Source organism: Suricata suricatta, chromosome 11 (genome assembly GCF_006229205.1).
Source record: "Suricata suricatta isolate VVHF042 chromosome 11, meerkat_22Aug2017_6uvM2_HiC, whole genome shotgun sequence".
In the NCBI taxonomy this organism is placed as follows: domain Eukaryota; kingdom Metazoa; phylum Chordata; class Mammalia; order Carnivora; family Herpestidae; genus Suricata; species Suricata suricatta.
In genome coordinates this window covers 43,279,617-43,292,135 of record NC_043710.1, presented here as the reverse complement: position 1 = coordinate 43,292,135, position 12,519 = coordinate 43,279,617, and the positions used below count along the sequence as shown (strand labels likewise).

The window sequence follows — 12,519 nt, the reverse complement described above, 5'->3', positions numbered from 1 at the left end:
AGGCAGGGTAGATGCTGGATGGAATATGCTCACTATCACATTGTGTGCTTCTCTGATGCTAAATTTGTCTACAGTGAACATGTATAATTCTGCTTATGCATTATTCTGTATGTAAAATCAAAGGGAAAAAAGTATACTAGAGCCAGATGATGAAGCCCATGTAGGAAAACTCAGGAATTAAGAAATGGTCATGGAAGTTGTGAGGAGCTCCCGAGGGGCTGAGGCGGGGAATGGAGATGGTCGGATTTGCAGCAACATGGAGAGTGCATTGTGGGAAAGCAAGAAAGTATGGAGACTGGGGGGGGCGGTGCTCAAGGGACTTGAAGGCTGTGGGCACAGTGGATCTTGGAGCCTGACCCCTGTGAGGGGAGATGGAGGAATGGAGGCTCACAGTAGATGTGCCTTTAACCTGCTCGAGTAGGAGTGGGCTTCTGGGATCAGAGGAAGGGCTCAATGTGAGACATTGGAGGTATGAGATGACTGCAGGGCTGTGGGATTTTGGGGGCATGGTACCCACCAATTAAGAAGTTTGTCAGTTCATCCTAAATGGGTTCTAGGCACTCATGCCAGGCATGGCTCTAAGAACCAGAGCAGAGATATAACCCAACCAAGCAAGTCTCTGCCCCCTTGGAACTCAGGGACGCGTTCAGTCAGCTACGGGCTCCTTCCTCAGCTGGTGACATTCTTGGCATTTCCCCGTATAGTGGATGGTGGCATGTGAGCACTGCTGGGCTCAGCCAGGGGAAGGGGGGATTCAGGACCAGCTGAATCCTCTCCAGAGAAGGTCCCTGGACAAAGTCAAATTTGAGCCTGTGGAAGCCTTAAGCCTTGACAAGGTTGATACTCCTCTGTCTCAGAGTGTAACTAAAGATAAAAACCCAAACAGACTGCAAAGTAAGGTTAAGCAAGATCCACAAACTTCAGTGTTGACTTGATGCTTTCCTTCAAAATGTTAAGTAGCAAATCCTTTCCCAAAAATTGATTTTAAGGGCCCATGCTACACGCTGTCCAAGGCAAATAGAGCAGAATGATATGAGCAGCACAAGGGGTGTTGGCCTCAGACTTTGTTCTGGCCTCCTTGTCCAGGGGAGCCTGATCAGGTGTGTGGGTCTCAACAGCAGGAGACGCCTGAGGGGGCGGGTGGGGCAGGGAGGCAGTGACAATCCTCTGGAGCTGGTGTTGCCTACCCTGTAACTCCTCATGCAGCTGGTGCCTGGATACAGAGGCCATGGCCTGCCCTCCAGGCTGGACATGATATAGAAGCATGGCCTTCCAAGGCGGGCGCCAGGTCAGAGCTCTGGCTGCGGTGGGAAGGGGTGGCTGGAGCTAGAAACCAGAGCGTGTGCAACACACACCAGACACAGTGGACACTGAGCCCCATCCCCCGGGACTGCCAAGGCTCCTGGGCTTCCCTAAATCTGGGGAGGGATGGGATGGCTCCACCCCTGGGCAGCAGGTAAGGGAGTGAGGGTGGACAGTGTCACCATGTCAAACTCCTCTTGCTCCCATGAGCCTAGCAAGCCTCACTAAACAACTGTGGTCCTTTCTTGCAGAGTGATGAGGTCCTCACCGTCATCAAGGCCAAAGCTCAGTGGCCGGCCTGGCAGCCTCTCAACGTGTAAGTAACACACCAACCCTGGCCATTTCTTATACTTGGAGCCACCCACCTGCTGGCCACCGCATGCCAGTATGTCATTAAAGTCAGCAGTACCTCTCAGGCGCATGAGCAGGTGCGGTCCACTGCCCATGTGTGGGCTGTCGCTCTGACCCATATATTCTTAGGCACACAGGCTTGGTCTCGATTTCCCTCAGTGGCTCTAATACCACAGAACCGGACATAACAGTTACCCATGAATAGTAGTCTGTACCCACCAATGATGGTGTTGATGAAGAGAGCACCAACACGGGCAGTGTGAGATTCTGCTCAGTGGGAGAAAAGGCAAATTCAGAATGACAGGTAGGGAAGCACAGGACGGGGTAGCAGGGGTGGAGGAGGAGCGCTCGCACACAACCGGTGGGAGCAGGGAAGCCCATCTGTTTAACCCTTTAGCAAATTAACCCCCCCCACCACCATGTGCCAGTCCTGTGCACCCAGTCCTCACCCTTTGGAATGCACAGCCAGTGGTGGACAATGGAGAGAGTTCTACCACCCTGGGGCTGCCCTTTGCACATGGTCAGGTGACACCATATACACATCATGGTAGCCATCTACACTCCAAAGGGGATAAATGTTATGATGCGGTTATAAGTGGTTCTGGAAGCCTAGAGAAGGGGCACAACCCAGCCGAGGGTTGGGGAGGGGTCACAAAGGGCCTAGTTCAGAAGGTATCATACAGGGCTGAGTCTGGGAGGATGCTCCTTGCCCTGGATCGGCCCAGGTCGCAGAACTGAGGCCCTTAGTGGAGACCTTGGGAAAGGAAGAGAGGCCGACACCTGGACAGCTGACCAAGGGCAGCTGAGCTGGCTGCAGAGAGGCCTTTCCTCGCTGACTGTGGTCTCCTCTGAGGAAGCTGGGGCCAGAGTGGTTGAAAACCTGCCCAGCCCTGGAGGTGCCTTCCCCTCCAAGGAGAAGCAGCAGAGGCAAGGTCTGCTGCCCCGGGCTCTCCCCTGGGAGGTGGGCATCTGCCTGTCTCAGGTCTGTCCCACCAAAAAACACGGCGACGTGAATCCACTGAGGCCCTGAGCCTGCTTCACATCATTAACGTCAGTCATGAAAAAAAGGTCCGCCATGAAGCTTGTGCGCTCAGGCTCTCAGCTGCCCCCAGCTCCCAAGACTGTATGTGACGAGTCCTCACTTTGGGCTTTTCTAACTCAGGGGTTTGAGGCCAGCCAGGGGTTGGGGGCATCTGGGCCAGAGTTTGTGGGTGCCAGTGTTGACACCACTAGGGAGACCTGATCCTAGTTTTCCCGTAAGGAGCCCAAGTTTAGGAAGATGTAAATGACAAAGCAGGGTGCTTCTGCAAGGAGAGAGGAAAGGGGGAAGAGAGAAAGGAAGGGAGCAGAGAGCTGTCCTTTTGTCTCTAGCACCTACTATGTGCCAGGTTCCCTGCCAGGGCTTCTGTCCCTCACCCCACTTCATCCTCAGACTAACCCCATGAAAGCAGGGGCCTGGAGCCTCACCCCGCAGCTCCATGGAAGGTCTGACCCCTGACCTCAGCACCCAGCTCCACTGGCGGAGGAACTAGAGTTCCAACCCTATCCCTGCCTCCACCTCCTGTGCCCCCCTCACTTAGAACAAGGCCCCGCCAACTAAGAAACAGTTCATTCAGTGTCCTTTTTTTTTTTTTAATTTTTTTAGAGTTTACTCATTTTTGAGACAGAGACAGAGGATGAGTGGAGGAGGCGGAGGGAGAGAGAGAAAGAGACACAGAATCCTAAACAGGCTCCAGGCTCTGAGCTGTCAGCACAGAACCCAACACGAGGCTCAAACCCACGAACTACGAGATCATGACCTGAGCCAAAGTCAGATAATTAACTGACTGAGCCACCCAGGTGCCCCCATTTTTTAACCAATCAAGACATCTGTATCTGCCAGTCAGACTTCAGACCAGCATGAAATTAACACTGCGACCACAACCAAATTGTCCGACTCCTGCCCCCAAACAAACCAAAACCTTGACTTTCACTTACCTTGTGTCCTTCTGTCAAGGATGACCCAAACGTTTCATTGCTTCAGCAAACATTTATGGCCAGTCTCTAAAGGGAAGTACTGTCGAAGGTAGTTAGGAATACAGTGGTGAGCAGAGCAGAGTTTCTCATGAACTCTCAGTTTAGTGAAGGAGGGACATTAACCAAATAGTGACAAATGTGACATGTCTGTGAAGATGTAAGCTGTCATGAGAGAGTGTGAAGGGGACCTTGATCCAACCTGAAGGTCAGAGAAAATTTCCTTAAGGGTTGGCAACTGAGCTAAGGGTTAAGGAACCAATAAGAGTTGACAAGATAAAGAAATAAATAAAGGGGAGAACATTCTAGAAAGTCTAGAGACCATCATGTGTAAAGACCCTGAGGAGGGGTCAGCATACTTAAGGTCCTAAACAGCTGTGGCATAACTAGGTCCAGAAATCACAGGTGAACTTGGTGTGGAGCCAAGCCACACAACATTAGGGATTCTCATTTTTACATTAAGAGTAATGGGAAATCATTGAAGGGTTTTAAACAGGATGACAACATGATCAAATCTGCATTCAAAACAAAACACAACAGGGGTGTCTGGGTGGCTCAGTTTGTTGAGTGTCCAATGTTTGATTTCTGCTTAGGTCATGATTTCACAGTTTGTGAGTTCAAGCCCCATGTTGGGCTCTGCACTGACAGCTCAGAGCCTGGTTGGAATTCTCTCTCTCTCTCTCTCTCTCTCTCTCTCTCTCTCTCTCTCTCTCTCCTTCCCCCCTCCCCCTCAGGCTCACTCTCTCTGGAAAACAAAGAACTTAAAAACAAAAAAAAACGTAACAACCCTCTGGCTCCAATATGAAAAGGTTAAGAGGAGTGAGGGGAGAATTCACAGTGACCTTGACAAGGATGGTGAAGATCAGGAGAGGGGCAGCGATCTCAGAGATGGGTAGGAGTCGAACCCCATAGGTTCTGGTAACAGGCTGGAGAAGGAGAGTGAGGGAGCCAGAGACATCTAGATTAATGGGTTGGTGGGCCACTTAGAAGGTTTAGAATAGTAAATGAAGTTCAATGGGAAAGACCTTGAGTTCAGTTCTGGATGTAATATGTTGGAGATGTCTTCAAGATATCCTCTTGGAGGTGTTAACAATTTCCTATAAAGCTTCTGAAACTCGGGGAGAATTCTGCACTGACATATAAAATTGGGAGTCTTTGAGAAGCAGTAGACAACGCCAAGGTCATGGATGAGGGAGAGCCTGAGAAAAAGTCAAAGGTTTAAGGCTAAGCCCCAAGGAGCTCCGCCAGGTAATGCTAAGGAGGACGTGCCTGCAAAGGAAGGAAACAGGAAAGGAGTAGCGAACAGACTGGGGAAGGAAGCTTGGCATCAGGGAAGCCAAGGGAAGAAAGTGCTCAAGGAGAAAGTGGTCAGGTGTGTCCAGTGCACCTGAGAGATCAAGCAGTGTGAGGGCTGCAACGTGCCCATCGGCCAACATGAACAAAATCAGTGACCTCACTGAGAATCCTTTCCACTGAGCAATGGCGGGAGGCCTCAAGGAGGGCGAAATGTGAACAGAAAGTGAGGTTATACAGTCAGCGAGCACAGACTAGTCTTCTGAGGAGTTTGCTGTGACAGAAGAGAGACTGAACAGTAGTTCCAAGGAGATGAAAGTATCAATGATGGTTTTTTCTCATCTTCTTTTTTAAAATGGGAGAGACTTTTCTGAAAATTTGAAAAATACATATATTTAGGGACACCTTCCCAGCTTTCACCCATCCCTCAGACTTCATGAGACCCCAGTGGAACAGAATTAATCGATGGCAAATACTCAGACCTCCCAAACACCCAAACGCTCTCTGCTCAGTGCTACCAGCTTGTTAAGGGAAAGGAATTTTCCTTTGATTTTCCCATACCCCAGTCTCCCCTTCCCTCTTCCAGATCTCATTAGGAAGTCAAATTAGGAAGCCTCCATGCAGCCAAGTTTTGTTTTGCAGAAGCAGCCCTGCCCCTCCTCACGGAGCCTGCCCGATTGAGGTTAATGGGATTCCAGCTCCCTTGGGCCAGTGGAAAGCCAGGGTGACCTACTTTGTGAGGTCCTGCCCTGTGAAACTGACTTGCTTTTCAATGATCTTCATCTTTTTCTTCAGGACCACTTCTCAAAGGACAGCCATGAACGAAACAAATTAGCTGCTGACTTGTTTAGCTCAATAAATCAAGCTGTGGCTCTGTCAGCCCAGAGTGCAGGTAGAGACAGGAAAGACAGATTCTGAACCAAACCCACATCCTTCACCAGTTCCTCTGGTGCCTGAGTAGAAAATGACCAAGTTTCCTGCAAATCAATTCTAAATTTCCACCACCCAGTTCCTCCAGTTTAATCTGAATGCTAGGAATTACTGGAACTTCTACAAATAATCTTTATTCTTAGAGTGAATTTTATAAGGGACTGTAGTCTCCGTAATTATTCCAGCCACTCTGTTTAATTCACATTTGATTAGACAACCGTCCTTGTTTTTGAGACAGATGAGGGGAGGGTGGACTAGAGATACAATCACCCCCTCCAGATCCTGCTTCTGGAGTGTCAGTGCCCAAGCCAGGGCTCTCCCTATAAGGACAAAGGGATCTGTGTGTCTGTGTGTATGTCTGTCTCTGTCTGTGTCTCTCTCAGATCAGGGCTGAAAGTTTCAGGGCCCTCCCTGCTTCCTGTAGCACTTGCCCAGATCTGTCGATACCCTCAGGACTGTACAGACTGGCCTTGGACTAGAGGAGCAGGCAGTAGATCTAACTGGCCAGAGGGACCCGGAGCCCTACATGCGTGCAGGTTCTAAGTAGTCTTTCTGAGGCAGCAACCTCAGACCTACCTCCAGCCACGCAGGACTTCCGCCTAGCGCATGGCTCTCGCGCCCTCTAGTGGTTAGATTGCGTTTCTGCAACTTCGAAAGCTCTATATTGGGGATTATTTGAAATACATGAAAGACAGAACTCCGCATATGAGTGACCTGAATTGCCAGTGACCACAGTCTCACCAGTGACCTGAGTCACACTGGTTTGGATCTGAAATTTAGAAGGAGATAATAAGTCCTTAGAAGGAGCATAAATATCCCTTACGGCCTCTTCTATTTTATGGTGTCTTCAAAGTTTTATTTGGAAAGGCTTAATGAGCAGAAAATCAACATTTACCAAATCCTAGGATGTGCCGGCCACAATGACACGCAGTTTCCTCACGAAAAGCCCTTGGGTGGGTATGATGATTTTGCAGCCATAGTAAGTGCAAAGAAGCGGGGAGGCAAAAAGCCCCTGGCACAGAGCTAGCAAGTGGCTGAACCCAGATTCAAATCCAGCTGCCTCTTCCAATATCCTTTGTTCTTTCTACACACCACGTTGCCTCTCTGAATGGAAAAAGGTGAAACACTGTTCCGTGTCTTCATCTGATCTTTTTCATTTTTCTGGTGTGAATTGTCTGGTTCATAACTTTCCTTTATCTGTCGAGATTGTGGTGTTTTTCTTACAGATTTGGATTCGCTCTGTATAGACGACAGACAGTTACATTTGTCAGTCACACTGCATGGAGGCGTTTTTGCCAATATGCCATTTTTTTTCCCTTGCTAATTCAACCATGTTGTTTCATTACCCAGATGTCTTTAGTTGGTGCATAATTCAATCAGTTACTTTTGTGATTGCTTTATTGTTTCAATGCAGAGAAAACTAACATTTCTCTAGCAGATCAGTGATCGACATTTTCCCTATAATCTGGTTGCTTTTTATTTAATTCTGGATTATTTAGGTATGTGAGATTAAGTGTAAATCCCACATTTAAAAAAAATTGCAGTTAAATTGGCCCTACCCTTTTGGCACAATCTTTCCTTTTTCCCCTAATTTGAGAAGTCTGTTTTGTATAATATAGTATCTAGAGTTTCCAGGACCTCCAATCTATGCCACTCATTTAGTTTCTTTCTTATCCCAAATAGGCCACCATTTTAATTATCATGAATTATAATATACTGTTTTATGGTATGGCCAGATCAACTCTCTTTGCTAGAAAACTGATAAAAAAAAATTTTTTTAATCCCAGAACAGAAAAATAAAACCAAATGCACAAAATATCATATCTGGGAAGACACGGCATATAAGAAAGCACAGATGTGGATTTTTATCATGGTTTGGACAAATTAAAGAACTCCAGTCATTCTGAGCATTTCCCAAAGAAAACTTCCATATAGTCTTATCCATTTCATTATTTTAAATAGCATTTTTATTACAGAAGTAATAAATACTTTGAGGTGACTTTTAAATTAAATTTGAAGGTCAAAGGAAGTATAAGAGCTCCATATTCATTTCCTAGATTAAGTAATTTATTTAAAACAAATATTTGAAGAGAATCCACTGCATACCTAGTTCTAAGCCAGCCTTGGAGGTAGAGCTGTAAGCAAGATAAAAATGGTCTCTGCTCTTTTGGAACCTAATGTGCAAGACGGAAATTCAATGAAAAGCCCCAAGGAAAGAGCGAGCTCGGCGTGCCCTGGGAAAGTGCACCCGGGTCCTAAACAATCTGAAGAGAGGTCAGGAAATGCTTCCTGCAGGATGTATTATGGGAGCTGGGGGTCAGGGGATGAATTTCCCAGTCAAGGGTAAGAGAAAAGAACAGAGCATAACTGAAGATGCTAGAAAATTGCTAAAATTTCTCCCAGACCCTTGCAGATTCAAATTTGCCATATTACCCCACAGGCATTTTGTGCAGGGGTTGGTTGTCCCAAATTTCCTACTCAGGTTACAGATTTGGCCAAAGTGCATTCTCGGAGAACAATTTGCATAATGTCTTATAAAACATGGGAGGTTCTCCACTAGTTACGTCCATCAGCTAAGCAGAGTATCAGGCTAGCCTGTTGGGTCCAGCGCTGGACTCCTGAGTAGAGATGCATTTGCCCCTTAGGTTGTCACTATGAATAGTGTCACCCATAGTTTACAGGATACAAATGACAGTTCTGACAAAGCAAGCCACATGCTCAGGGAGATGGGAAGGTAACAGGTGCAGTGGATGGTCTCTATGGCAATGGAATAGGAAGTCTGCCCCCCAAGGGGCCAAGAGCCAGGGAGGGCCGGGGCATAAAGCAAGCCCTTCAGATGTCTGTGCTGTGTGCCTTACACCGACAGGAAGGCAGACCCGGGACCAAACATCGTCAGTCCCTAGGTGAGCAAGGCTACATTTCCCCAGACTGCAGTTCTCGTAGAAGCTGGGTCTTTAAAGAGGCTGCTAAAAGCTAAAACCACTCACCTGCAAGCCAGTAAACGCGCACCTGGGAAAAGAAGGTGAAACCCTGCAGTTTGTGCCTAACTGCACAGTGGACTAGGTGGGGGGGAGGGCGGGCAATGTAAGCGGTTTATAAAGACTTCCTCAAAGAGCATCATGGGAGCCTCCTATCAACCCTGCAGGTAGGTAGTGTCAGATGAAGATCCTGAGACTGGAAGACGGTGAGGGACTTATTCCCAAGCCCTAGAGCTGGGGGTGGAGGAGCTCGGGTCCTCACAAAATCCCTTGTTCAGCTGGCCCACTGGGCACCTCGGTCCTGGGATGAAGCTTAGGGTTCCTGCCCTCAAGGAGCTCCCAGTGTGGAGGGAGAAGACCAAATGATGGCAGGGTGATGTCGATCACAGGGCCCAGCTCCAGACACCTTCGGAGAGTATGGAAAGACAGACCTCGGGCACTGGCCTCAGGGGCATCCAAAGGCTCCAGGATGAGATAACTCATGACCTGAACCTTGAAAGATGAGTCGACCAACAGTTCTCGAACTCGAAGTCCATCTGGATCACCTGGACGGGTTGTTAAACTCGAATGCTGGGTCCTACCTGAGTCTCACTAAGTAAATTGGGGCGGGGCTCGATAATTTGGATTTCTGTAAGTGACCAGGGCCCACCTGGTCCAGATCCCTGACTAGGAGCTTTCACAGCAGATGCAAGTGCACGTGGGACCTGCAACTAGGCTGGGCTGGCGGGGCCTGGGGCAGGCGCAGGAGGATGGAGAGGGTGGCAACACCGGCCTTGTTGAGCCGCTGACCCCCAAGCCAGGGCTCAGGCCAGGCTCCTCCCCCACTCCTGTGCCAGAACATAGACTGGCGTCGAGCTACAGTGTATAGTCCACTCAGAAAGCCTCCCTCCCCTTCCCCCTCTCTTTCCTGATCTCCTTACTACCCTACACTGCTTCTTTACGTACAATAATAGCTCAAGTGCCAGGCACTGGACTAAGTACCATATACAAGTCCTCTCATTGAACACAGTAACCCTTTGGAGTAGACATATGGAGATCTCCATTTTACAGATTTGGACACCGAGGCACAGAATGCTTTAGTAATTTGCCCAAGGATCTGCAGCTGAAAGAGGTGATGCCAGGACGCACCCCCAGGCTTCCATCCCTCTCTGCTCATTGTCTGACCCCATCTAGTCAGCCAGAGCCCAACGGGGCCCGGTTCCATGAGGCCTAACCAGGTCTGGAGTCATTACTTTGGGGGACAGGTGAGGGCAGCCAGAAGAGACAGCTGGTCTCCACAGAGGGAATGGGGACTCCCCAGCAGCTGAGGTGAACCAGCTGCCAGCTGGGCCGAACAGACAAGTCGGTCCCCGGCCAAGGACTCCCCACAATTAGCAGCCCGGGGGTGCAGAGTCAGGCGGAGCTGCTTTTAAACCTCAGCCCCTACCAGCTGTGTCTCTAGGTCCATTAACCTTTATATGCTTGCTTTCTTCTCTACAAGATGGGACACTTCTAGCCCCACAGGATTGTCACGGGGGTGGAGAAATAAACTAACCTGAGTCTGCTCCCAAGTGTGTGCTGAGTGAACACAGCTCGTCCTTTCCCAGCCCCCACCCCCGCCCGGTGGGCCGCCATCATCGTCCTAACCGAGCCCCGGCCACGGGTAAGATGTCTTCTTAGGAACTTGAGGAGACAGGTTGAAGAATCGCCTCTTGTGGCTTGGGGGTTGTCAGACAAGCCATCTCCCTGGCTATAGCCAGGTCCTTGCTCACCACCTGGCGGATGTCCCTGTCCCTGTCCATGGGGGAGCTCTTAGTACCAGGGCAGGGCCTTGCTGTTAGCAGCCCCTTGAGGACCATGGAGGCAGCAGGCTGGGGGGCACCCCCCTCTGAGGGCACAACGTATCGCAGAGAGAAACCAGGGCAGGGAGAAAGAATTTGAAATTGATGATGAAAAGAGCATTGATTTGAACTAATACTGCCTTGGATCTTGGTCTTGTCTGCCAGTTTTGACTTTGTGATTTTGGACAAGTTACATAACATAACCCTCTGAGCCTCAGTTTCCTCATCCATAAATTGGAGTCAGTCATTCTTCCCTTCTGAGGATTGAGTGAGGATGTCAAAAAGGAAGGAAGGAGGGAGGGAAGGGAGGAAGGGGGGAGGAAGGAAGGGAGGGAGCAAGGGAAAGAAAAGAAAAAAGGCTCGGGGCATTAAGCACTTATCTGTAAAGTTCATCTCACACCCAGCACAGCTGGGCACACAGTGGAACCAGTAAGTAACGGGTTAGTGGGACTGCCCTCAGCTGCAACTTTTTAGCCAGACCGTTTCCATTTGCCTTTAAATTGCCCTGATTCCTCCCCGTTAGAGGAAGTGGATTCAGTTCTGTCTTGTTTCCTGGTATGGCCGCCTGTCGAATGAGTTCTTACGCTTGCCGGGTACTCCAGGTCTCTCAGTGATGGGCTCTGCTGAGTATTGGGTGAACTTGGGTTTGGCTACACATCTGGTGACCCAGGCAGGAGCTCTGTGCCCTTGGTTGTCAGCCCCCAGCTGGTAACAGGATTCTGGTGACTGGGCCAAGCAGTGGCCTAGGTTCCCTCTCCTGGGGCCTGTCCCTAAGACCCCACTCCGACTGGGCACCACTGACCTTCTGCACCTACATTAACCTGCAGCAAGAAAATGGGCTTGGGGTTTGGTTTGGACAGAGGTCTCTTGGTGAGTACTTCATGCACGGTGGCACGGGAGCTCCCTTATTTCTTCCTCGTTTTGGTTTGGCTTTTTTTTTTTTTTTTCCATTTATTTATTTTTGAGAGACAGCATCAACAGGGGAGGGACAAAGAAAGAGGAAGACACAGAATCCGAAGACAGGCTCTAGGCTCTGAGCTAGCTGTCAGCACAGAGCCTGACATGGGACTTGAACCCATGAACTATGAGATCATGACCTGAGCTGAAGTCGGATGCTTAACCGACTGAGCCACCCAGGCGCCCCAAGGTTTGGCTTACTTAGATGTCTTCCTCACACTGGGCTGCCTCCAAAGAGAGGATTTTGGTTCTCTTTGTCTCCTTTTCTTAAGAGAAGGCTGACTAGAGAATTGTTTGGTTCAGTCAGTGAAGCTCTGAATTTTGGGAAAGAACTAGAAACTAAGAAGCCATTTGGTTCTGTGGGTGAAGCCTAGACTCTTGCTGAGGAACCAGTGCCCACAGAGCCCTCGGCTTCATTGGGCTTGCTGCAGCGTTTGACATCTTGAATAAAACTAGCATGTTCCCATTGGAAAATGGGAAGTCCCTGTCTGCCCACATGCAGCCCTTGGGGCTCTGTTCTCCAAAACAGGGCAATCTTTTTTTTTGAAACACTGGCCACAGTATTCATTCGACTCTTGAGAAAAATGACCAATTGAGTCCGTAAATTATACCACCTTGCAATTCGATTTGTGTTGTAAATGAGGGAGATGTAGAAATTGGGCCTTTAAAATTTTATCTGCATCTTGTTTGCATATTTGTAGGTGTAAGTGTGAGCTATTTACTCTGTCTGCATGGTGTTGCTAAAATTAATTTGTAAAAGAGTTCTAGTCGGTTAAAAAGCAAGTGCTTATTAGAATTGGACATTCTAAAACTCAAAGACAGAAACTAACCCAAATGTTTTTCACATGATCTTGGAAAATATTGAGCAGTAAAGC

At 48.8% G+C, this 12,519-nt stretch overlaps 1 protein-coding gene across 1 annotated transcript in view; it reads left to right on the top strand.

The window, feature by feature from the left end:
• Window positions 1-12,519, top strand: part of SPON1 (spondin 1) — a 258,449-nt gene that overhangs the window by 228,900 nt on the left and 17,030 nt on the right. The window contains exon 7 of the mRNA XM_029956974.1: window positions 1,554-1,618. Within this exon, the coding sequence (XP_029812834.1) occupies window positions 1,554-1,618 (65 nt within the window). The remainder of the gene's footprint in view (window positions 1-1,553; window positions 1,619-12,519) is intronic.